This window comes from Lepisma saccharinum, chromosome 17, assembly GCF_977018435.1.
Source record: "Lepisma saccharinum chromosome 17, izLepSacc3.1, whole genome shotgun sequence".
NCBI classification, from domain to species: Eukaryota; Metazoa; Arthropoda; class Insecta; order Zygentoma; family Lepismatidae; genus Lepisma; species Lepisma saccharinum.
Genome location: NC_139245.1, coordinates 29,334,950 through 29,358,287, shown reverse-complemented (window position 1 = coordinate 29,358,287; position 23,338 = coordinate 29,334,950). Strand labels below are relative to the sequence as shown.

The 23,338-nt window shown below is 40.1% G+C and overlaps 1 protein-coding gene across 9 annotated transcripts in view; it reads right to left on the bottom strand.

Moving 5' to 3' along the window:
* CadN (neural cadherin) overlaps positions 1–23,338 on the bottom strand; it is a 1,297,121-nt gene that overhangs the window by 1,251,570 nt on the left and 22,213 nt on the right. For all 9 annotated transcript variants that reach the window (XM_083139244.1, XM_083139247.1, XM_083139245.1 and 6 more), the window contains exon 2: positions 18,328–19,804. In XM_083139244.1, coding sequence (XP_082995370.1) covers positions 18,328–19,630 — 1,303 coding nt within the window. In that variant the 5' untranslated portion in view covers positions 19,631–19,804. The remainder of the gene's footprint in view (positions 1–18,327; positions 19,805–23,338) is intronic.

Sequence of the window (23,338 nt, the reverse complement as noted above, 5' to 3'; positions counted from 1 at the left end):
ACATATACTGCAGGAAACATTGATAAACCTGGAACCTATGGATACTACAGGAAAAGTTGTTAACCTTTGAATCTGTCTTCACCGATACTACGGAAAACGGTGATAAGCCTGGAGCCTATGTACTTGTATACTGGAGGAAGCGTTGGTGGACCTGTAATCTGTCTATACCAGTACTACAGGAAACATTAGTAAACCTGGAACCTATATATATAAATACTGCAGAAGACGTTGTTAACCTTTGAATCTGTCTATATCAGGACAACATTAAACGTTGGTAAATCTGGAAGCTATGTTCGAGGGTTCTCGAAATAAGAGCGACTCTAGCATGGTTAAAAAGGGGGGGCTGTCTCCACGCTTCTAGATGCGGCGACGACACAAATTGAGGCAGGAACTGGTTTCCACTTAGAATTAACAGTTGATAATCGTATAAAACGCACTACTACAACGCTACTGCTGTTATTGTTCAGCACACCACAGTGTTGATTAGCAGTCCACACAAATCCCCACTTTTATTCAATTATTCAGCGTTCCATATGGAATAATCTGATCACCGGAGTGTCTCTGTAAAACAGATTGCACCCTCGTCAGCGATTAGTTAAATAAATGGAACTATATACACTATTCGCTTGTTTGAAACCACCCAGGCGATAACAGTTAAATGGAATAGACGTGAGTCATTAGTTTTAATGGGTTCCTTCCAATAACAATCCCACGGCTGTGGGTATAGTTTAGTGCGGTTGTGGGTAATTGTGGAAGTAAACGTTCCAATGCAATCACTGAATTGCTTGGGATGATTTATCATGAACTATGTCCAGAGTGCGAATCCAGCATGTTCACGGCGTCCGGAAAGGGGGCAAGGGGGAGCAACGCTCCACTCCCCCCTGAAAGATGCATATCGGTTTCAAAGTATATGCTTCACACACAATTTCATTAGAAGAACAGTAATTTGCGTTAATTGTTATAAGGGGAGTTCCTGAGTAGCGGAATGGTTAGCTTTGCTACACTTGATGCCAAGGGTCCCGGGTTCGATCCGCGGTTGGGGTTCAAAAACATTGGTAAACCTGGAACCTACATATACTGCAGGAAACATTGGTAACCTTTAAATCTGTCCATACCGGTACTACAGGAAACATTGGTAAACCTGGAACGTACATATACTGCAGGAAACATTGGGAACCTTAGAATCTGTCCATACCGGTACTACAGGAAACATTGGTAAACCTGGAACCTACATATACTGCAGGAAACATTGGTAACCTTGGAATCTGTCCATACCGGTACTACAGGAAACATTGGTAAACCTAGGAACGTACGTATACTGCAGGAAACATTGGTAACCTTGGAATCTGTCCATACCGGTACTACAGGAAACATTGGTAAACCTAGGAACGTATGTATACTGCAGGAAACATTGGTAACCTTGGAATCTGTCCATACCGGTACTACAGGAGACATTGGTAAACCTGGAACCTACGTATACTGCAGGAAACATTGGTAAACCTGGAACCTACATACACTGCAGGAAACATTGGTAACCTTGGAATCTGTCCATACCGGTACTATAGGTAACATTGGTAAACCTGGAACCTACATATACTGCAGGAAACATTGGTAACATTGTCCATACCGGTACTACAGGAAACAATGGTTGATCCGATTGACTGATTGATTGATTGATTGTATTTATTTTACATGTCATTTCTGCAACTTTTGGCTAATTGCGAAGATGGAAATGAATGGTGATAAGATGAAGTAGGTGAAGGGACAATCACAAACACAGCACACAACACGAGTCCCATACAGGAGTGAGTATACTGGCCATCGGTCCAAACGCCAGAGCATCGTTAGTCTGCAAAAGCTAGTACAACTGGGGAGCCAGTAAGCAACGGTAGTACCCTGGCGGGAAAGTCATTAAAAACAGCGGCGATGGGACTCGATGCACTGGACATGAATGAAAGCCGCTTGGCAGAACTTGGCCCTACAAGGGATATTGCACTTTGCAGGTCTATTATTATTATAAGGGACTGATAGTTGTATAGGTCGTCTCAAAAATTCAAAAAGTTCAAAATGAAGCAGGGTTTTTTGAGGGAGCAGGACTTTTTGAAAATAGGAAAATCTTAGCTTGCCCAATTTTCACTTGGGGAAAATGCCTTGCTTGCCCCTCCTTGAAAAAAGTGAAGACGTTCGATACGGCCGCGCTGGACGTTTGGCCGTCGGCTAAGCAGTTTCCAAAAAATTCTCTAATTTCGAAAAACAGCCCCAAACTCTGAGGAAAAATATATCTGCTCAGAATTCTGTCTAGAGCATTCCCGTGAATCATCACTTGGTTTATTTTCGCTGGTTCTATATATTCGCAAAAGTCTCATGGGCACGTAACTTGATAATTACAAATCTGACAATTTCGTAAACATAAAAATCTGGCAATTTTGACTAAATTTATTTCGTAAACAAAAAATGTGGTAATTTTGACTAAATTTAATTCGTAACCATAAAAATCTGGTAATTTTTACTAAATTCTCGTAAACACAAATCTGGTAATTTTGACTACATTTATTTCGTAAACATAAAAATCTGGTAATTTTGACTAAATTCTCGTAAACAAAAAATCTGGTAATTTTGACTAAATTTAATTCGTAAACAAAAATCTGGTAATTTGACTAAATTCTCGTAAACCAAAAATCTGGGAATTTTGACTAAATTTATTTCATAAACATAAAAATCTGGTAATTTTGACTAAATTCTCGAAAACAAAAAATCTGGTAATTTTGACAATTTAATTCGTAAGCATCAAAATCTGGTAATTTTGACTAAATTCTCGTAATCAAATATCTGGTAATTTTGACTAAATTCTCGTAAACAAATATCTGGTAATTTTGACTAATTCTCGTAAACATAAAAATCTGGTAATTTTGACTAAATTCTCGTAAACATAAAAATCTGGTAATTTTGACTAAATTCTCGAAAACAAAAAATCTGGTAATTTTGACAATTTAATTCGTAACCATCAAAATCTGGTAATTTTGACTAAATTCTCGTAAACAAAAAATTAGTAATTTTGATTAAATTCTCGTAAACAAATATCTGGTAATTTTGACTAAATTCTCGTAATCATAAAAATCTGGTAATTTTGACAATTCTCGTAAACAAAAAATTGGTAATTTAGACTAAATTCTCGTAAACAAATATCTGGTAATTTTGACTAAATCCTCGTAAACAAACAATCTGGTAATTTTCACTAAATTCTCGTAAACAAAAATTCTGGTAATTTTGACTAAATTTATTTCGTAAACAAAAAATCTGATAATTTTGACTAAATTTATTTCGTAAACAAAAAATCCGATAATTTTGACAATTCATTTCGCAACCATAAAATATCTGGTTACATTTATTTCGCAACCATAACATATCTGGTAATTTTGTCTAAATTGTCTCGTAATCACAAAAATCTGGTAATTATGATTAAATTTTCGTAAACAAAGAATCTAGTAATTTTTACTAAATTTATTTGGTAACCATCAAATCCGGTAATTTTAACGACATTATTTCAGAACTATAAGAAATCAGATACTTTTGACTCAATTATATTCTAACTGCAACATCGAAGCATCAAAATCTGATGATTTGACTAAATTTTTTGGGAACTGTACACAAATCTGGGTGGTAATTTCACTGCGGTAATTATATTATGGGTCATTCCACGTCAATTCATCCAGGCCATGTCACCCACCATCCCCGATTTTGATGAAATTCGGTATGCTTATAGAACTTTTGATGCTGATTACAAAAATGACAACTTTTTTTTTAAATTGGTCAAAGGGTTCAGAAGTTAAGCGCTTTTTAAGATCTCCGTGTACGCCACTTGCGGCTCCACTTTGAATGTCACGCATTAGGTTATAAACGATTGTATCTTCCCTCGGGTTTGCCGTAGAAACTTCAAGTTTGTTTTCTTTTGTTCAGAATAGTATAAGCTTTCATGTAAATAACGTTTCAGATGAATGCATCAATAAACATGTATTTTTATATATAGTTTTATGTATTTTTTTAGAAAAATAAATGACTAACTTCAAGAGCGAATTTCATGCAATGCCCCTCCTTCAATTTCCCCCCAATTTTATATGTAGGTAGCTCAGTGTGTGTACTAATGCCTGATGAAAAAATTGGGATGGGCGGTTCAGAAACAGGGTGATTAAAAAATCATTTGCATAAAGTGACATTAAAAGTAAATCTTCTTAAAAATTAGCACAAAACCTGAAGTACAATATGTTTCAAGCTACAATATTCAAAATTTATGTTCACTATGTGTGAATGTAAGCATAGGCGTAACTTGGCGGGGGCAAAGGGAAGCTCTTGCCCTCTCCCAAATTTATAGATTAATTTAAAATTTGCAAGTAATAATTACAGTGGAACTCATATTGAAGTTCCTCGATTTTACATTTTCTTTCATTTTGCATTCAATCGTGGTGGTCCCAACATAGTAAATTGTTTAGAAATTTTCTAAGATTTTACATTTTCCCGCATATTAATTTTTTTCAGCTTGGTCTCCTGGATAACGTAAAATCGAGGTTCCACTGTATCTAAGTTAGTTTCAACAGTCTTAATTTTTTTTAAAAAAATTATATATTATATAATTATATATATATAATCATTATTAACATTCTCAAGTTTATCAAATTTATCTTCGAGAACATTCTTTTTGTGCATTTTATCTCAATATGGAAGTTATTTTTTGGCTACTCTTCATGGGGATACGTAATATGAAGTAAGAATTAATACTACACACTTGTGCTGATTGAAGTTTTTTTCAAATTGAGCTTTTTCGCCACATACCACAGAAAATTTTCTTGTGACGGGATGGTTGGAACAGAAAAAAATACTTGTATAGACTTCTATAGTATAAAGCAACAAGTACGGCAATTATGTACCAATTCCGTAGAAACAGTATTCAAGGCATACATATCTTAGTAATCATCTAGGGTGAAGTGACAACCCACAGTACAATGTGTCAGCGATTGCAAAGTACTACAACAGTACGAGGAAGTATGCACTATTTTGAACTTACAGGTTCCGTAAGTTACTTTTTACAAGTAACTGGGTTTCTTTTACAGTTACTGTAACAGTAACGTACTGTTAATGATCATTGATTTGTGTAAAAGTTACACAAAATCAATGATCATGAAGACTTCCGTGTTTTACTTATGTTTCTAGTACATAATATGGATTCATATATTTACATTATTACTGCTAATAAATGATGGAAAACACAGTCAGCTTTGCTTGAACGATTATAATTAAAAAATCATTTGTATGCTGACCACGGTGTTTTGAGTATGGTGTCATTGAATCCACTTGCACCTATTTCTTTCTCCTCCATTTCAAGTTCAACAAGATCCAAAGATCCACTCTCTCGACAATGACTTTTTCCTAGCTGGACAACAACATTCCAAACGAACACAGCAGTCTACCAAAAACAATGGAGTTTTCACATGCAATTAGAAATGAATTACAGTAAAGCATGGATGTTCTAAATTTAGCATGCAACAAAGCATAGCTTCCTTGCCAGCAATTCCAAGAAAATCCTTTCACGTAGCATCCGGAGAAGGTACATATTTTATTTTTATAGTCTTGAACAGAATTGTCCAATTTAGCTATTTCCTACTGTAAAAAGTAACTCTGTTACCGTTGTTAACGTTACATGTACTTACTTTTAAAATTAGCTAGTTACAGTTAGAATTCCTAAATAAAAAGTAACTGTACTTGTAACTTTGTAACTATTTACTTCGAAACACTAGTTGTTTAACAGTCAGAGCAAAATAGTATGTGCTGATGTAATATGTTTTGTATAACTGTATGGTTTGACTTTTGTGAAGAAGTGGCTTTCCGAATTCCAACTGTAAACAGTTATGTAGTAGCATGTGTATGCGTGACTCAAACGTGTTTGTAGGATTGCTTCAAAAGTCCACGTGAAAATGGAGATGCAGCTATTAAATTCTCGCATCCACTTGATCCATCAACTTCCTGCTACTGGCCACAAAATATTCTGTGTCCAGTGGACATTAACAATACAAATGTATGGACATATGTACTTATTGATAAGTCAAATACTTTAGTGTGTTTGGACTGGTCAAAATATCCATGTAAAATGCGAACGGCACAATTTATAGTACATGAAATTTTGGCAATGCATAGAGTACAATTTTTAGGTACTATCTTAATGGATGTCACTTGGAAACTATCTTCGGGTTGAGATAATCACAAAGTTTTCCATCGCATAAGAATAGTGTCCAGGATTATTTGATAAATACATTTGAAAAACCACAATTATTACTCTTTATTCGTTTGTTCCTCAAGTGCCAGGAGGATCACAAAATATATTTAACTTGTAAATTTTAATTAATATATAAATTCGGTAGGCGCAAGTGTTTCCCTTTGCCCCCGCCAGGTTACGCCTATGCTTACATTCACACATAGTGAACATAAATTTTGAATATTGTAGCTTGAAACATATTGTACTTCAGGTTTTGTGCTAATTTTTAAGAAGATTTACTTTTAATGTCATTTTATGCAAATGATTTTTTAATCACCCTGTATCTGAACCGCCCATCCCAATTTTTTCATCAGGCATTAGTACACACTCTGAGCTACCTACATATAAAATTGGGGGGAAATTGAAGGGGGGGCATTGCATGAAATTCGCTCTTGAAGTTAGTCATTTATTTTTCTAAAAAAATACATAAAACTATATATAAAAATACATGTTTATTGATGCATTCATCTGAAACGTTATTTACATGAAAGCTTATACTATTCTGAACAAAAGAAAACAAACTTGAAGTTTCTACGGCAAACCCGAGGGAAGATACAATCGTTTATAACCTAATGCGTGACATTCAAAGTGGAGCCGCAAGTGGCGTACACGGAGATCTTAAAAAGCGCGTACCTTCCGAACCCCTTGACCAATTTAAAAAAAAGTTGTCATTTTTGTAATCAGCATCAAAAGTTCTATAAGCATACCGAATTTCATCAAAATCGGGGATGGTGGGTGACATTTTCACAAACTTCTGGATGATTTGACATGAAATGACCCTTATATTCAACGAGGAATACGCAGTGGTTGTTCCTAATTGACAGTCAAGAAGCAAGACAACTGAAAAACAGGGAACGCATCCACACACCTGTCAAAAGAATTGGTAGTACACCATGTCCATCTGCCATGTTAAGTTTTATTCGCATGATCAACACAGCACCATCTCGTATCATCTGAGGATGTAAACACGCACGCCATTGTCGCTTCTTACTGACACACTAACCTCCAATATGACGTACCTCCCTCACATTGAAGGTAATGTAGTGTGACTCCACCCAATACACCTACGCTCGGCAAACAGACTGCAGCTCACGTATCAGCCAGTGCAAACATAAACACTGGGCTACAAGATTCCTCTTAGGCATCCTAGCTTACAAAGTGTTGCTGTCGTCGTGAGTCGTGGTTCAGACACTTATGCCAATCGCGACGATGAGGATGATGATGAGATCAAAGTGATGGGCAGGCACTCAACAAGGAAAATCCATTACCAGGCTATAGTACTCAATAAACTTACATTACTTTAATCATTTAAAATGATTGAAAGAAATAGACAATACTATGTTGTATTATTTTATTTTGAAGGGAATTTAACTAGATATTATGATTGAAAGAAATCTCACCACCAACGTCCTCCAATTCGAGTCTTCAAAATGTATAATAAAAGGAATGTCAGAGGCACGACCACAAAAAATAAATACAACAAGCGTAAAGAAAGGACCTGCAGAAAATGGGATAGAAAACTGAGCAAAAGAGTGAGAATGGAGAGTCACTGAGAGCTAGATCGAACAATAGAAGGAAGACAAAGAAAAATGAAAGTCAGAAAGGACAAAATGGAAGTATATATAAAACAAGAATATACGCTGTGGGAAAAATAAAGGATTGAAAGAGACATTAGCAAGAAAAGAATGAGAAGGAAAGAAGAGACAAAGATCGCAAAGGTAGCCAAAATGTAGATGGAATGTATAAGAAACGAAAAACAGAAAGGGTAACAAAACAGCAACAAAAAAGTAAATGAGACAAGAAGGAAATAATTGAAAGGAATAAAGAAAACGGTGGACACGTGCCGGCTGGGACAGAAATCACCTCATTATCACACGCTCAAGTATAAAAAAAATGTTCCCATGGTGTAGAACCAGCTTCATAGGAAGAGAAGATAAATAGCGACCAAAGAGAAAGGAAAACTAATGCCCATTTGGAAGCAACCACGCTGTCCTAAGGGCTGCACCATTGCAATCAGAGAACAAGTTATTAACATAAACCTGTTAGCAGCACCATCATAACCAGAGTAAGAGTTAAGAACAAAAAATTGTTGCCTGCACCACTGTAACTAGAGCAAGAGTTAGGAACAAAAACTTTGGAGTTACCTGCACCATTGCAACCAGAACTAGTTATAAACATAAAAGTGATACCTGCACCACTGCAACCAGGGCAAGAGTTAGGAACATAAAACTGTCAGCTGCACCACTGCAAGCAGAGCAAGAGTTATGTGAACATTAAACTGTTGCCTTCACCATTGATACCAGAGCACGAGTTAAGAACATAAATCTGGTAGCTGCAACACTGCAAGCAGAGCAAGAGTTAGGAACAAAAACTTTGGAGTTACCTGCACCATTGCTAGCAGATGTAAGAGTTAAAGTTATGAACATAAAAGTGTTGCCTCCATCACTGCAACCAGGTCAAGAGTTAGGAACAAAAAGTTTGGAGTTACCTGCAACACTGCAAGAAGAGCAAGAGTTATGAATACTAAACTGTTGCCTTCACCATTGCTACCAGAGAAGAGTTAAGAACATAAATCTGGTTCCTGCACCATTGAAACCAGAGCAAGAGTTAAGAACATAAATCTGGTAGCTGCACCACTGCAATCAGAGCAAGAGTTATGAACATAAAACTGTTATCTACACCATTGAATCCAGAGCAAGAGTTAAGAACATAAATCTGGTAGCTGCACTATTGAAACCAGAGCAAGAGTTAAGAAACTGTTAGCTGCATCACTACAACCAAAGCAATAGCTATGAACATGAAAAGAACTGACGAACCTTGTAGGCTTCAGTTCGGCCGAACCGACCCAGAGCCGTTCATTCACGAGAACGTCTCCATTCCCCACCTTATGAGCGTCAACTTGAACCAATGAACATCTCACTCCACGAGGGGGCCTCAACAGGCACAATTGCTCTCGAACGGAGTGGAAACTCTAAATGAGTAATTCAGATGCTAACGTCGGCATTAGCTTGTTTACAACGGCCCATGCTCGATGGGGAGACAAATGAAAAGCGACAAGTGATGCTGGGTGAGTTACGGCGTCTTTCACCCATCCTCTTTTCGTCGCCTTCCGAGCCAATCTCCAAGTCATCTCACGTTCGATCTGGGCGTTGGAAATGAAAGGGTGAATCAAAATGAGGACTACATAAAGTATAACACACTCTATTAGTTCCAAGGTGCGGCGGTCTCTTTCCTACCTTTGCGGTATATGAACAGGGAATTACACAGATGTTATCAAGAGTAAACTTCCTTACGAGTTTATTTTTTACCGGTAAACTCTTTGACATATGACCAAACATCTGTTTTACGTTGTTACACTACTTCGTCACCTTGGGCGTCCACAAGTAGAATCAGAGGGACATGGAAAAACTGCTTATTTATTATTAATTTCCTTCTTTTATTTTCCTGTTTCCTTTTGTCTTTCTCTAGATTCTCGCTTTCTTTTATTCTTGCTTACTCTCTCTCTCTCTCTCTCTCTCTCTCTCTTTCTATTATTCTCTTACTTTCTATCCCTCTTTCTCAATTCAATTATTTATTTATATTAAAATCACACCTCTCTATCTCGGCTTCTCTTAAAACATTTCTAATCTAACGTCGCACAGTGTGGTATTTTCGTAATCTAGCTGGACAAAATTATTTAGCCTTCAATATGTAAGTTATATATGCTGTAAAGTGATGTAGGTGAAATACAAAAGCACTGCCAAGGGTTGAGACATATATTTCAAGAAAATAGCTCATACTAATAATAAAATATATGACGATGATTGGCGTTAATTACATCCACTGTTTCCTTGGCAAACAAAAACTTGATGGGACGACAATATCTAGTAGAAGATGGAAAAGGGTTTTGCCATATGACGTGTTTGAGGTTTTGGCTATTCACTGAATACAATTGAATAGTCACCATTGATAGGCTAAACATACTTTCGTCAGTGGAATTTTTATCAGAAAATGTTTGCTTATATCTATTTTGTTCGGCCCCATCGCAACCCCTCTTCACAATTAGTTCTAAAGTCTTCACGTCTGTAATACAATTCAAGACATCTTCTTGTACTTCGCACAATCGCGTAATAGTGTAATCCAGAAGAGATTGCAGTTTTATTTCTGCGAACGTTTCTGTTACAGTAATGTCACTAGGATAGCACAACTGTTTTGCCGCTTGGACTTTCTTATAACTAGGATAAATATTTTACTTTAATTGGTTAGTTGTATGGCGTATTGCGTTATATTGATATGTCGAGAGATTCGCATCGACCATTAATGCCCGGGCTTGGCCTTCCGAGAGTCCACTTTGTTTTGGGCTTACCAAACACTTCCGCGCTATTTTTATCTTTGTCCCTCTTCTAGGCGAAAATTGACAAAGCTCTTTTACAATTGCTGCTGCATTTCTTTTGCCTTCCTTCCGTAGCTGTAATTCGGCTGCTAATGATATATATCTCTTCCTGATTCGATGTTTCGAGGATGTGTTGAATTCGCCTTTCTTCTGTTTTATCACTAGCACTCTCAAAGTCTTTTTGCGGTCTTCCGACCCTTCTGCTAGGTCCAGGTAGTGAAACACTTTCGACACTTTCAGTAATAATATCAGGAAGTGATATATATATTGTTCTAACCACAAAGAATTCGTTTTTAAAAAACGTTCTCCATGTCTTCCGGACTTCAACCACTTTTGTTCTATTTTTGGCTAACACTTCTGATTGTTACTTTTAAACGTTTTATAATGTCTACCGAAAAGGACGAGACACCACATTCTTCCATTATATAATCTAACAAAGCATCCGTTCTTGATTCTTTGGCGTTGGTACACCACACGTCGAACACATTCCGCCGTAAAATTTGCGTAGTCATTCTGTAATTTTAAAAAAAGTGTACGAGTGTCACAAACATTCGCAAACAAATTAACATCATTTGTGTAGGTAACAAGTAACTCTTTGAGAAAACTAGGATAACAGATCTGTATAATGCGATATAATGTACTAAAAAACTCTAGTCCAACCTGACTTATACGTTTTCTCATACAGAAATAAACGTGACTTTTTCTGATGGTGCTCATGCTTAAACTAAAACATATAATAATACACCAACAAATGTAACCTTGCGTTGAAACACGAAAGAAAATAAAAACACCTCACAATCACCACTAGCACACAGAAACAGACCGTATTCATCGAGCAAACTCAGACGAATGACGCGATATCTTGTAGCACTTGGCAGGCGGAACTCAGGTGGTCGGGTAGTGAGACCCTTTTTTCTATTGTTCAGTGTGATTTCTTGGAATACAGAGCCTAGTTTCATGTAATATGGTTCAACTCCTCTGCAAATTAACAAGTATTTAACCCATGTAGCCAAATAAGAAAATTGACTTTTGTCCAACTAGATTACGAAAATACCACACTGTGGTCGCCCGAGGTGGTGATCAAGACGGGGGAAAACTGTCAATTGATGAAGAAGAAGCAAGTGTAACAACATATTTAGCCTCCAAAGTCAAATTTGCAAATATTTTATTGATTGAAAGTTCGTTTAAGAAGAATTGTTCTGTCGCGTATCCACTGCAAGATGATTGATTCTCTTCTAGCGAAGAACCATTCAGTGGCAGTTAGAAAACAAATAATCATGCGACGATAGTGTTTGGAAATTGCGAGTGGAGGGGAAGGAGAATGGAAATTCTTATATTTGTGTTTGGAAATTGCGAGTGGAGGAGGAGGAGGATGGAAATTCTTCTCTTTGTGTTTGGAAATTGCAAATGGAGGGGAAGGAGAATGGAAATTCTTATCTTTGTGTTTGGAAATTGTAAATGGAGGGGAAGGAGAATGGAAATTCTTATCTTTGTGTTTGGAAATTGCGAGTGGAGGAGGAGGATGGGAATTCTTATCTTTGTGTTTGGAAATTGCGAGTGGAGGAGGAGGAGGATGGAAATTCTTATCTTTGTGTTTGGAATTTGCGAGTGGAGGAGGAGGAGAATGTAAATTCTTATCTTTGTGTTTGGAATTTGCGAGTGGAGGAGGAGGAGGAGGATGGAAATTCTTATCTTTGTGTTTGGAAATTGCGAGTGGAGGAGGAGGAGAATGTAAATTCTTATCTTTGTGTTTGGAATTTGCGAGTGGAGGAGGAGGAGGATGGAAATTCTTATCTTTGTGTTCGGAATTTGCGAGTGGAGGAGGAGGAGAATGTAAATTCTTATCTTTGTGTTCGGAATTTGCGAGTGGAGGAGGAGGAGAATGTAAATTCTTATCTTTGTGTTCGGAATTTGCGAGTGGAGGAGGAGGAGAATGTAAATTCTTATCTTTGTGTTTGGAATTTGCGAGTGGAGGAGGAGGAGGATGGAAATTCTTATCTTCGTGTTTGGAAATTGCGAGTGGAGGGGAAGGAGGATTGAAATTCTTATCTCTCACTACTAAATAAAACTGGGGAAAATAAGTTTAAAAGAGAAGAACCCTCTAGCAACACTATTCAAACCTTGCCCATTCCATCATGTTAGCTTTAAAGAATACAGCTTATAACCTCGTTGTAGACAGGATTCGTGGCCAACAAAGCCGTAAACATTGCTGCTTCGAAACCGAAAACCGGCATAGGAACGCTTATATTTGCAGTGTCGACCCTGGAGACGTACGATCAGCGAACCTTAATGCTGGATCGCGTGGTGAAGATAATTGCTACATTCAACATCGTCTTTTTGCGTGCGATGGATGAGCAAGATACGTCGTCGGTCGGTCTACCTTGGGTGCGGTGTTTCGAATAGGGAAAGGCCCAGACTACGAATTGATTTTTCTTTCCGAATGCATTCCCAGGGTAGGCCCTGCAACAGCAAGCACGACATTAGATGTCTGGGCAGAAGTGTGCTAATGTCACATATGAGAAAGATAAAGCGAGTGAGAGCACGTGATGTGACAACGTTCACCATGCAGCGTTGCCTTGTATAAGCGTTGACCCCCCCCCCCTTTCAAAAAGGAGAGAGGGGCAGTGATGTGCCGTAGACTATACGTTTACGTCTACATGCGTTGTCTACACGTAATCTACGCATAGATTACATTGGGTTGTAGTTTACATAGATTACGTAGATAATGTAAAGTGCATTAACAGTAATTTTGAAGGGTTTCATGAAAGAAAAGTGACATTTTCAACTATATTGGTTCCTAACGAAATGAAAAGAATCCTATTTACAACAAAATGTCTCTTCTCTTGTATCGTCAACTATGGAAGAAGATAAAGAGTATGCAAAAAACAACAACAGATGGCAGTCGTGAGGCAAGAGTTGTCTTTTCCCCATAAAACACTAGAATATATATTATATTAGGTTTCTTTCTAGGTGAGAAATTGTTCGAATTTTGAAGAAAGATTATGAAAGGTTCTTCTCATACATTAGCAACTGATACGCAGTATGATTTTCTTACAATTCCACGGCGCCCTTTGCTAAGTTATCACCTTTCGCCATGTTGTTTACATAGATTACGTAATCTACGTTTATAAAATAGTCTACGTGTAGAATGTAGACTATCGTTGTTTACGCGTAGACGCACATCACTGGAGAGGGGTAGAAGAATCGCTAGTTGCCACACACGATGTGGCAACGTTCACCATGCATTGTTGCCTAGTCAAAGTGTCAACCATCCCTCCAAGAGAAAGCTGGCCGTTTATATCCCTAATCTCTTCAGTGAAACACTGTTGTGAACCTCCGAAAATATCCAGTTGATAAGACGTGATAACGATTCAAGTTCTAGGGAATACGAGCAAGCAAATACGAAAAAGCTGAAGATTGTCTAAACCGAGTAAGATCGAAATTTCTATATCGGAGGCTCGCAACTATCGCCCCAAAAATTAAGCTGTATGTATAAGACGACTGATAGGCATCTTACTGCGAATTGGTGCCCCACGTCCTTCCAACGCCTCTCAAATTCCTCCCCCCACATGTAAAACTTCTGAAAAGAAAAAAAACTGTCTGGAGGACAAAAAAAACCTCTTTGCGCTACTTCCACGCCATCTCTGAAGAAAAATGTTATATTTCCTCATTTGTTTTGTTTTTATTTGGTTCATTAACATTGCTCTTATACCACTCTAGGCCAATCGCGACATTGGAAATGAAGTCAACTCCGCTTATTAGATTTCTTTTGAAGTACTCATGGAAATTCCATTTCTTACGTTCACTGAAACCGAAGTTGATGGCTCACTGTAAACGAAATTTGTAACGTACTTGGGTCGGGACAGGTGATTTGAGGTTCACCATAACCGAATGTTCACTGTAACCAAGCTCACTACATCCAGAGTTGACACCCATGCTCAAGCCGGAACTCGAATCCGGAGCCTTCAGAGGCGAAATTATTGTGAGGTGGGTTTCATGTCTTTCCCATGTAGTGTTAAACTAAGAAAATGAATGTACTGGGAAAAAAAAACCGAAAAGAAAAAGAATCTCGCTTTACTACAAGAGAAAGCCCTCTCTTCGAGATCAATTTAAATCTCTCTCTCTCTCTCTCTCTCTCTCTCTCTCTCTCTTTCTAATTTCGCTTTTAAATGCAAATTAACCCTTTGGAACGTAGGTTTTTTTTTTGTTTTGTTTTTTTAAATTGAAATTACACAAGACCGAACATGCTCGAAAAAGCCAATGATACAAATCCTGCCCGCGTAGCAAAGGAATAGAAACAATATGCTTCATTATATTTTAATTAGGCCCCTCGTGTAAGCCCACGCCGACCTTCACCGAGCGACCGTTTTCAAGGGAGCGAAAAATGGAAAAAATGAGGGAGGAGGAAGGGTTTCGTTGCTGTTCCTTTGTTCCCAAACAACACCCACAACTTCCTCGCAACATGAAACCTTTTCAAGCGCAACCGATCCAGATGGCGGGGGGATAAGAGGGATGTGGGGGGCAAGTTCATAATCAAACATCAGGGTCATCGACATAGAAATCACGAACCAGATTCTGAAAACGAAATGTAACAGATCTGGGCTTTCCATGGAATGGCTTGAGTGTAGATAGAATCAGCCCAGAGCTAGTCCGCCATTTTCTCTAGTCAGAAGACAAGGTCAATAAATTGGCGACGTCTGATAAAAATAGCATTCACTAAGCACTCCTCAACTTGCAATCTTAGTTCTACCTAAGCACAGTTTCCTAGCGACGGTGTCATCTTCTCTGCAGCAGCTACAGGTTCAGTTGCTGCACTTGGAGTAGCCATATTGTTGACATGAGCCACAGGCATCGTGGCAGATGGACAGATTAGCGATGAAATTTTTACGTTTATTTTCCCTAGAATACCCAGACCCATTGCAGAGGTGTTCACATACGTGGTGAGACCCTCATGAGGGCAAACCTCACCCTCTAGAAGTTGAAGGTGAGGAGGGAGAGGGCTTGAATGAGGCGTGAGGGTGAGGGCATGTGAGGACGAGGGCGAGCCGTGAGAGGATGAGGATGAAGGTAAGTCGTTCTGGTGAGGAAGGTTGATTTAAAATGAACGCCTCTACTCATGGATAAGAAGAGTTCACGAAGAGATAGACGCAAGAGGTTGTCTTTTACTGTAACGTAACCTTTTTTAGACCTGTCAAGTGTCCAATTCCTACGGGGTTTTTCCGCCGGTACTAATTTGATATAAAATGTGAAAAGGTCATGCAGTCACTTGTAATAGGTACCCGCAGGAAAAAATCCACGTACAAAAAAGAAGAGGAGCCATCTATACTTAGCGAGAGAAGTAATCAGTGGTGTCGACCTCGTATGGGAAATTTCTAGAGGCCAGAGAAGGTCGTTTACAAAAGGATCGTTACGTGACACATTCTGTCCCTCTTCACGTGTTAAAAAAACTGCGCCGACAGTACATGATACAGTATGGACCATGGGAAATCACAAGTATTTATTGTGTGTGTGTGTATGTGACAAGACTGCTGATGGTATGGGGAACGACGGTGATGACTGGAAACTACCACTGCTTGAATGCTGGTAGAATGATTTGTGTTATTCGACGTCGCGCTTCTTAAACTATTGGCTAATCGCGACGATGACACTCAGAAAGAACGTCCAGGCCAGGATTCGAACCGTGGCGTCGTAGCTAAGCTGTACTAACCACTCTGCCCTAAAAAAGGAAAGAAGGTCGGATACAGGAAAATATGGTGTAAAGTCGACAGGCGTACGCAGAGGGGAGGGGGCTGAAGGGGCTACAGTCCCTCCCGAAATTTTGAAAAAATCAATATTTTCAAATGATAGCAGTAAAGAACTCGGTAAAAATCAAAGTATAACTGAAACGCCGCTTTAAAATTACCCCAATTGCATTTTTTTTTTTGTCATTGAACAACCTTTAAGACGAAGGTTAAAAATGGTAGTTACGAATTATTGTGTGTTGTGTGTAACCCCCTCCCCCACCTACAAGAACGCAGCTATGAATATCCACCTCTACAATTCGAGCCCCATGCGAAAAAAAAAAACCTGCGTACGCCAGTGGTCAAGTCGCTCTATACGAAATTCATGGCTAACACGGTCAATAAAGGGTGCTGGATTACATTCCTGACTGCCAATTCCACCCACCGTTCCGATAGGCTTCTGTGCAAAGTTATCGCAACAATGTCAACACAACAGCCCTTATTCAGGAACGTCGACCTGTCGCACTAGCAGCAATGTTGCGTGTGAACACCGTCATTCATAAACTGACAACAATGGAAGTGGGGAGGGCAAAGAAAAAGACCAAACATCTTGACCTTTTCATAACAGTGCCGCTGTGCGTGTGCGTGTGTTTGTACAGAGCACACACACTTGGCATTCTCACTGATAACAATGCAAACGTGCGCAGAGTGCTGTAATCTACGGCAGTTGAATAGGCACGCGTCTGATGTTGCCGCGCTCTTGATAAGATATGAAAATGAGCGTACTCCTTCTCCAAAGCACTTCCGCTTCTTCCTTGCTCTTTCCCCTTCTGCGTCCTACGACCTTTTCTTCGGGTAGGGGGGGCTGATTAAATTTCCTTCCGACTGACCTTCTAAGGACGCCTTTCATATTGAAATCTCGCTGCTTTCAACGATAGAGATGCCACCACACTCCTCGACGACAACACAAACATGGCGGGACTCCACTGCATTGCTCTGTCGTCGTGCAGAGGAAGCAAATTAGAAATACAGCCAGTGGCCGCAACGGATTAATTTTCCTCGCGGCAAGGACGTGTTTAGAGGGGGGCGGGGGAGGAGTCCAGATATATTCACACAAATTTCAACATTTTGTCCATTTTTAATATTTTCAAAACTCTCTCCATAGTATAACTTCACTACAATTTGGTACTAAAAACATTTTAGAAGGTAGTGGTTGGCGGATAAATATCTTGACCCCTCTCATTTCCAAAAAAATAATGCTTCTGGGCACACAGGGGCAGCTTAAGGGCCTAGCGACTGCCGGCGGGACGCCAAACCGGGGTGTCCTCCTCGAGTAGCGCCAAAACTTTAATTTTGATTATAGTAGCGTGGCTATTTTTTTTAGTTGTTACAAAAGAGATTCTTCATAGGAAAACAAAGGAGTTTCAGAAAAGAAAAATAGATAGCAGCACAAAGTGAAAGAACTACGGGGTGTTCAAAAAGTCAGCAACCGAAATTTTGAACGTACCAAACTTTTGTACAAGAAGCGATAGACACACGAACCTCACACTGGATATATACTTTGTCTGTGTGGATGTTCTTTTGAACATTAAACAAGAAAATTATTCTCTACATGAACGTTCAGTATGGGAGGAAACTTACTAAGGTGTAAAAAAAGTTTTCGTACGAAGCAGAAACAAACTTGAATAAATAATAGATATGGAGTAGCTTGCAATAATTTTGTGTGTGTATCGATTGCTGAAAGAACGATAAGTCTTTACGCATTATGAAATTTGCGAAATTACAAGGAGTACTGGCAACATTGGTCGTGTCAGAGGGCAAAGCCAGGTGTGCCAGACACCTGGCTACGTTATTTAATCAATTCCACATAGGCAAAGGTAATACCCAGTGCAAGGTTGCAAAATATCGAAAAGACGAAAAATGGTACTCACCTGATGTTCCAGAGTTGGTAATGGTAACCCAGAAGTCTATGGTCTTCTCTGGTCCAAGTTCTTCGTAATCCCACTTCTTCTTCACGCGTACAGCTCCGTTAGGTTCCACAGTAACCCACGCGTTTTCGTCACGAATTTTGAACGTTTCCCTGTCGGTTTCCTTCTCGAGTTGAAACACTACCCGACCTTCGGTGGATCCTTCTGCTTCGGTGAACTCCATCCTCTTGGTCGGTCTCACGGCTCTCGTCACCCGCCTCTTGGCGATGCGATGCGGTCTGGAGTCGATCGCGTTGTTCTCGTCGTCGACGGAAGCGAGGTTGGCGAGATCGTCGAGATCCGCTGGATCGCCGAACTCTACCCAGATCTTCGCCGGATGTTCAGCGAAGCGAGTCGGCGACCTGATGTCGTGAGCTTCGACCTCTACCTCGTATGACTTTTCCTGCGGGTCTCCTGCGAGGAGGATGTCTCCCGTTTGAGGGACTATCACGAGGAGGTTCGACGGAGTCTCGAGCTTGTACGCGACCTTGTCCCCGTCTGCGTCCGTTGCAGTCACCGTGCCAACCGAGCTGAACCGTGTCGTGTTCAGGGGTACCACAAACCTATACACGTTCTTAGCGAAAACAGGACTGTTGTCGTTCTCGTCAACAACCTCGATGTTGACTTGGGTTTGAGCCTTGTCAATGCCCTTCTCGTCCGAACCCTCCACCTTGAGGCGGTAAGCCGACTTGGCCTCTCGGTCCAGAGGTCTCGCGGTGACGATCTGCACGCTTCCGGTGGTGATGTTGGGAGGAAACACAAGTTTGAACGAACCGTTGTCGTCTCCGGATACGATATCATAACGGACGACTCGCCTCGCGTTCACATTGGCCGACAGATCGGGGATTCCCTGCACGATGATTCCTGGGGACATGTTCTCCTTGACGTTACCCTCGTATAAATCCTTCTTGAAGTGCAGCATCTGGTGGCTGTTGAGGATGAACAGCTGCAGCGTGTGCGTGGCCGTGTGGTTCGGCGTTTCTTCAAGAACCACCAGGTTCACGGGTTGATTCACCAGCGGTGTGAGGTCCGCCGTTGTCATGACTAAACCATCGTCGAGCACTGTGAAGAATTCCGAGTATCCCGAATCGAGGAGCTTGAAGTTTTGTCCGAGGGAGTCGTACTTTTTGATGCTGTACCCGGGGTATATGTCGTGAGGAACTGTTACGATGCTTCGGATGGCAAGACCGTCGACAAGACTCGAAGACTGAGTCGCCAGGAACAACAGTAGCGCGTACAGCGGAGAGATCCTACACACTCGCGCCATCTTGTTCTTTCCCCCTACTCACACTACCAACCCTCCTAATAAACCCCCACAAGCTGGAGGCTTGGAAAACACACAACGCCCTGGCTGGTCGTCCCACCAATTCACACCACGATTCTTTTCTCAACACATTGGGGAAGTCCTTTTGTTTGTATGGGGGGGTCCTCCAAGGACAACCTGAAAAGACAATGAAAACGCTGATTAGTTTAATTCAAATATAATTTTATACGAAATATAGCATTTGCCATGCTTAGACGACCCCTGTCCCATTCCCTTTCCTGCACACATCTTGTCCATCTGACAATTCAGAAGCGGCTCTTTATCAATGGTTCCGATACGCCAAGATCTATGCCTGTGGTTTGTTCTGGGGTAGGGTTTAGACGAAGGCCACCATACCCTGTCACGGACATTATTTGAGAATTTTAAGGAAAAATACAGGAGGCATATCTGTATTTGCAATATATATCAACACCTCTTTTCATAGGGTTGCTTTACTTTGTGTTAAGAACTACGGAACTTCCGAAGTCTGATAACAAAAGGCTAATCGGGACTAGGCATACAGTTTAAAGTTGAATCCGAAATTCTGTGTGCCTCCACCGGGATACAACGCCGGGACCCCTTGATTACAAGGCGGTGACAACCACAATGCAATCCAGGAGGGCTTCCAATAATAATAATAAATAAAATATTTATACACATATTCACATACGATAAAAGGAATACCGTGTAACATAAAACAATTAACATCTTGTCTGCTATGCGTGAGCAAATTTACATACGAGATCCCATATGTGAAGTGATTTTGGTATAATTTGAATACAATTACAAAATAAATGCGTCAACACTTCATGCTCACACACAAACCTTTTCTCGCGCTCTCTCACTTGTCTGAACTGATCCCGTATGTCAGTTTATCATCTGCTGTTTTAATGAGCGCAAAACATATTTGTAGTGCGTACAATTGCAAACTATGGGAAATTGAAAAAAAGTGCAACTATTGCACTTAGCTGCGAAAAAAAATATTACATGCATGAAAGAGTAAACTCAAATATTGACTTTACCTTTGAACAAATAACTTTTGCTCGTGCTCGCCAGTAGCCAATTTAGAGTATCAAATTCAGTATCCTTCAGATTGTATGCAAGAAGCCAGGTCCATGTGACATATCAAAACCATCTGATGCAGTTAATCACATATTGCAGTTTGTTACAACTGGTTTATCTCAGTTTTGTAAACAGTTTGATACCTTTGTTCCCAAAAAGATAACTCCAGGTCAACAGGTCAAAGAAATTGACATTTATCCAACAATGCCATCATGTATTGTCAGGTTCCTCAAGGCTAAATAGCTATTTAATTAAATAAATATAGACAATAAAAATATATAATTTGATACGCAACTCGATTGGAGACTAAACAACACGAGGAAAAACTCATTGTTTTCCATCTCACTACTTGCATGGTCACGAAATAAAATTTTAAATGAATAATATGGATTGTAGGTATTACTTGTTAAAAGGATCCCACCTTTACGTATTGCATGTTACTAATATTGCTAAATGAGAGTTGGGTACACTTTTCATTTGACATAGTTGTGTTACGTCGCTTTTCTGCCACTTTTGGCTGACCGCGACGATGGGGATAAGTGATGCACATAATATGGCCGACACGACAAACCCTCAGAGAGAATTTGCCTGGGTGTGGGTCCATTCACCAGTCTCTCGTCAGCCTGCAAAAAATGCAGCCCAAGATGGAACAGAGACTGGTATTTGAATGCCTACAGAAAAGGTCACTCCTTGCACACCTGAGTACATCATAATATAATTGTATCAGAGAGGTCAGGTTGACGGTGTTTGTTTCGCTTCTCTTTTGTTTCCATACGGTTAGTTATCAGTTTGTTTTTATGGAGGCTGATCGCGACTGGACCTAAAGTATATAGTGGAATGTGATGCAATTTGCCTATACTGGAGAATACTTAATTACAAGGTGACAGCATTACCATTAAGCCATCAGTTTTATAATGAATATTAAACGATTTTAGTCAAAATTAAACTTAAAACGTGAAGGGAATTGGCGATTTCACTTGTTTTCTGTTCCTCCTTTTTAAAACACGCCCCAAAGAAAATATGCCATTGCCAGAGTATGAAAACTCAGCGCTTTGTACGTCTCCAGTATGGATTTCGTATCTTTATAATTTTGCATCGCCTTTCTGCCACTGTTGGTTAACCGGGACGATGAGGAAGAGTGTAGAAACTTTACACGTCTTTTCTAGCCCTGGTTTATTCACAACGCGGGGGATGAATAATGACCTGACTTAGGATTTCCACCTAGAACCCTAGTCCATTACCACAGAAGGTTAATGGCCTCCCTGATGGTGTAATGAAGATGTCACCTTGTAATCAAGAGGTCCCTGGTTTCATCTCCAGTGGATGCATACATGCACAGTGGTTCAAATCAAGCTTTAAACTTTGGGTTCAGTCCGGATTAGCCACGATGGCGTGGTGGCAATACTGTAGCCTTGTAATCATGATTAGTGTCTCACGAATTGAATTGAATTGGTATTTTAAGTCCACTTTATGCACAGTAAGGCTAATAGGGACTGGACCTACGGTTTAAAGTGGGATCCGAACCACTATGTGCCTCCACCGGGTATCGAACCCGGGACCCCTTGATTACAAGGCGACGACGCTACCACTGCGCCATCGGGGAGGCCCATAGTGTCTCACGAGACGAGACATTTCCCGTCTTGTCTCGTCTCGTAAACATTACGAGACAAGACGGCATTTTCACAAGACGAGACGGGGTCGAGGGTTGGATCTCCGATGAAGGACATATCACAATGGTTGGGACTAGAGATGAACACAAAATCCGGATAACGGATACCCGGATTTGAAATTATCCAATATCCGTTTCGGATGCAACGGGTAATTGATAGAACAGATTTGATGAAGGGTTTGTAGTAAAATCCGTACAGTGATTACGAAAATGATGAATAGAAGAATATGTAGATATCCCGTAAAACGGATAAATGATAAAACTGTCCGGATAATGCACACATTCGGCTATCGGGACATTTAGGATAATCTGGACAATTCTGATATCTGGATATTAGAATATCCCCTGCAGGTCCAGCAACTATCTGACCACAAAGTAGAGTTTAAACAAACTTTTGACCGCAGGGAGTGACAAGCGAAAGCAGCATCGAACTCTCGCATGCGTATTTCGACCGGGAAACTCCCTCATGTGTGCATATACGAGGTAGTCTCCAAACACGCACGCATTATTCATATGCCGAACACGAAGAATGTTAAACCATGCATCTACACTGCACGTATCCTACGTGATCACACTTTGCAATCGTGCGGCAAGAAACAATCAGGAACGAAAAAGTCCGCGTGTCGGGTGTCACACAAATCGGCCGACACAACAGAATTAATGGTCACCCTTGCATATTAGGAAGGAGAGGGGAGAACACGCAACGTTCCTATTGTTGCACGCACCTCGCATGACAACATAGGCTGGAACTCGCAACAAAGGGAATTCTCGTTCCAAGTGGCTCTGGCTCTTTTCCTAGGCGAAGTGGGAGCGAAAGTTGCGGGGTTTTACCAGCATAAAATAAAGTTAAATTTATATTCATCTGTGATAAAAAGCATATCTTTGCATAGCATTTATTCATAGGCGCCGACTCCATGGGGCTTGGGGGAACTCGAGCCCCC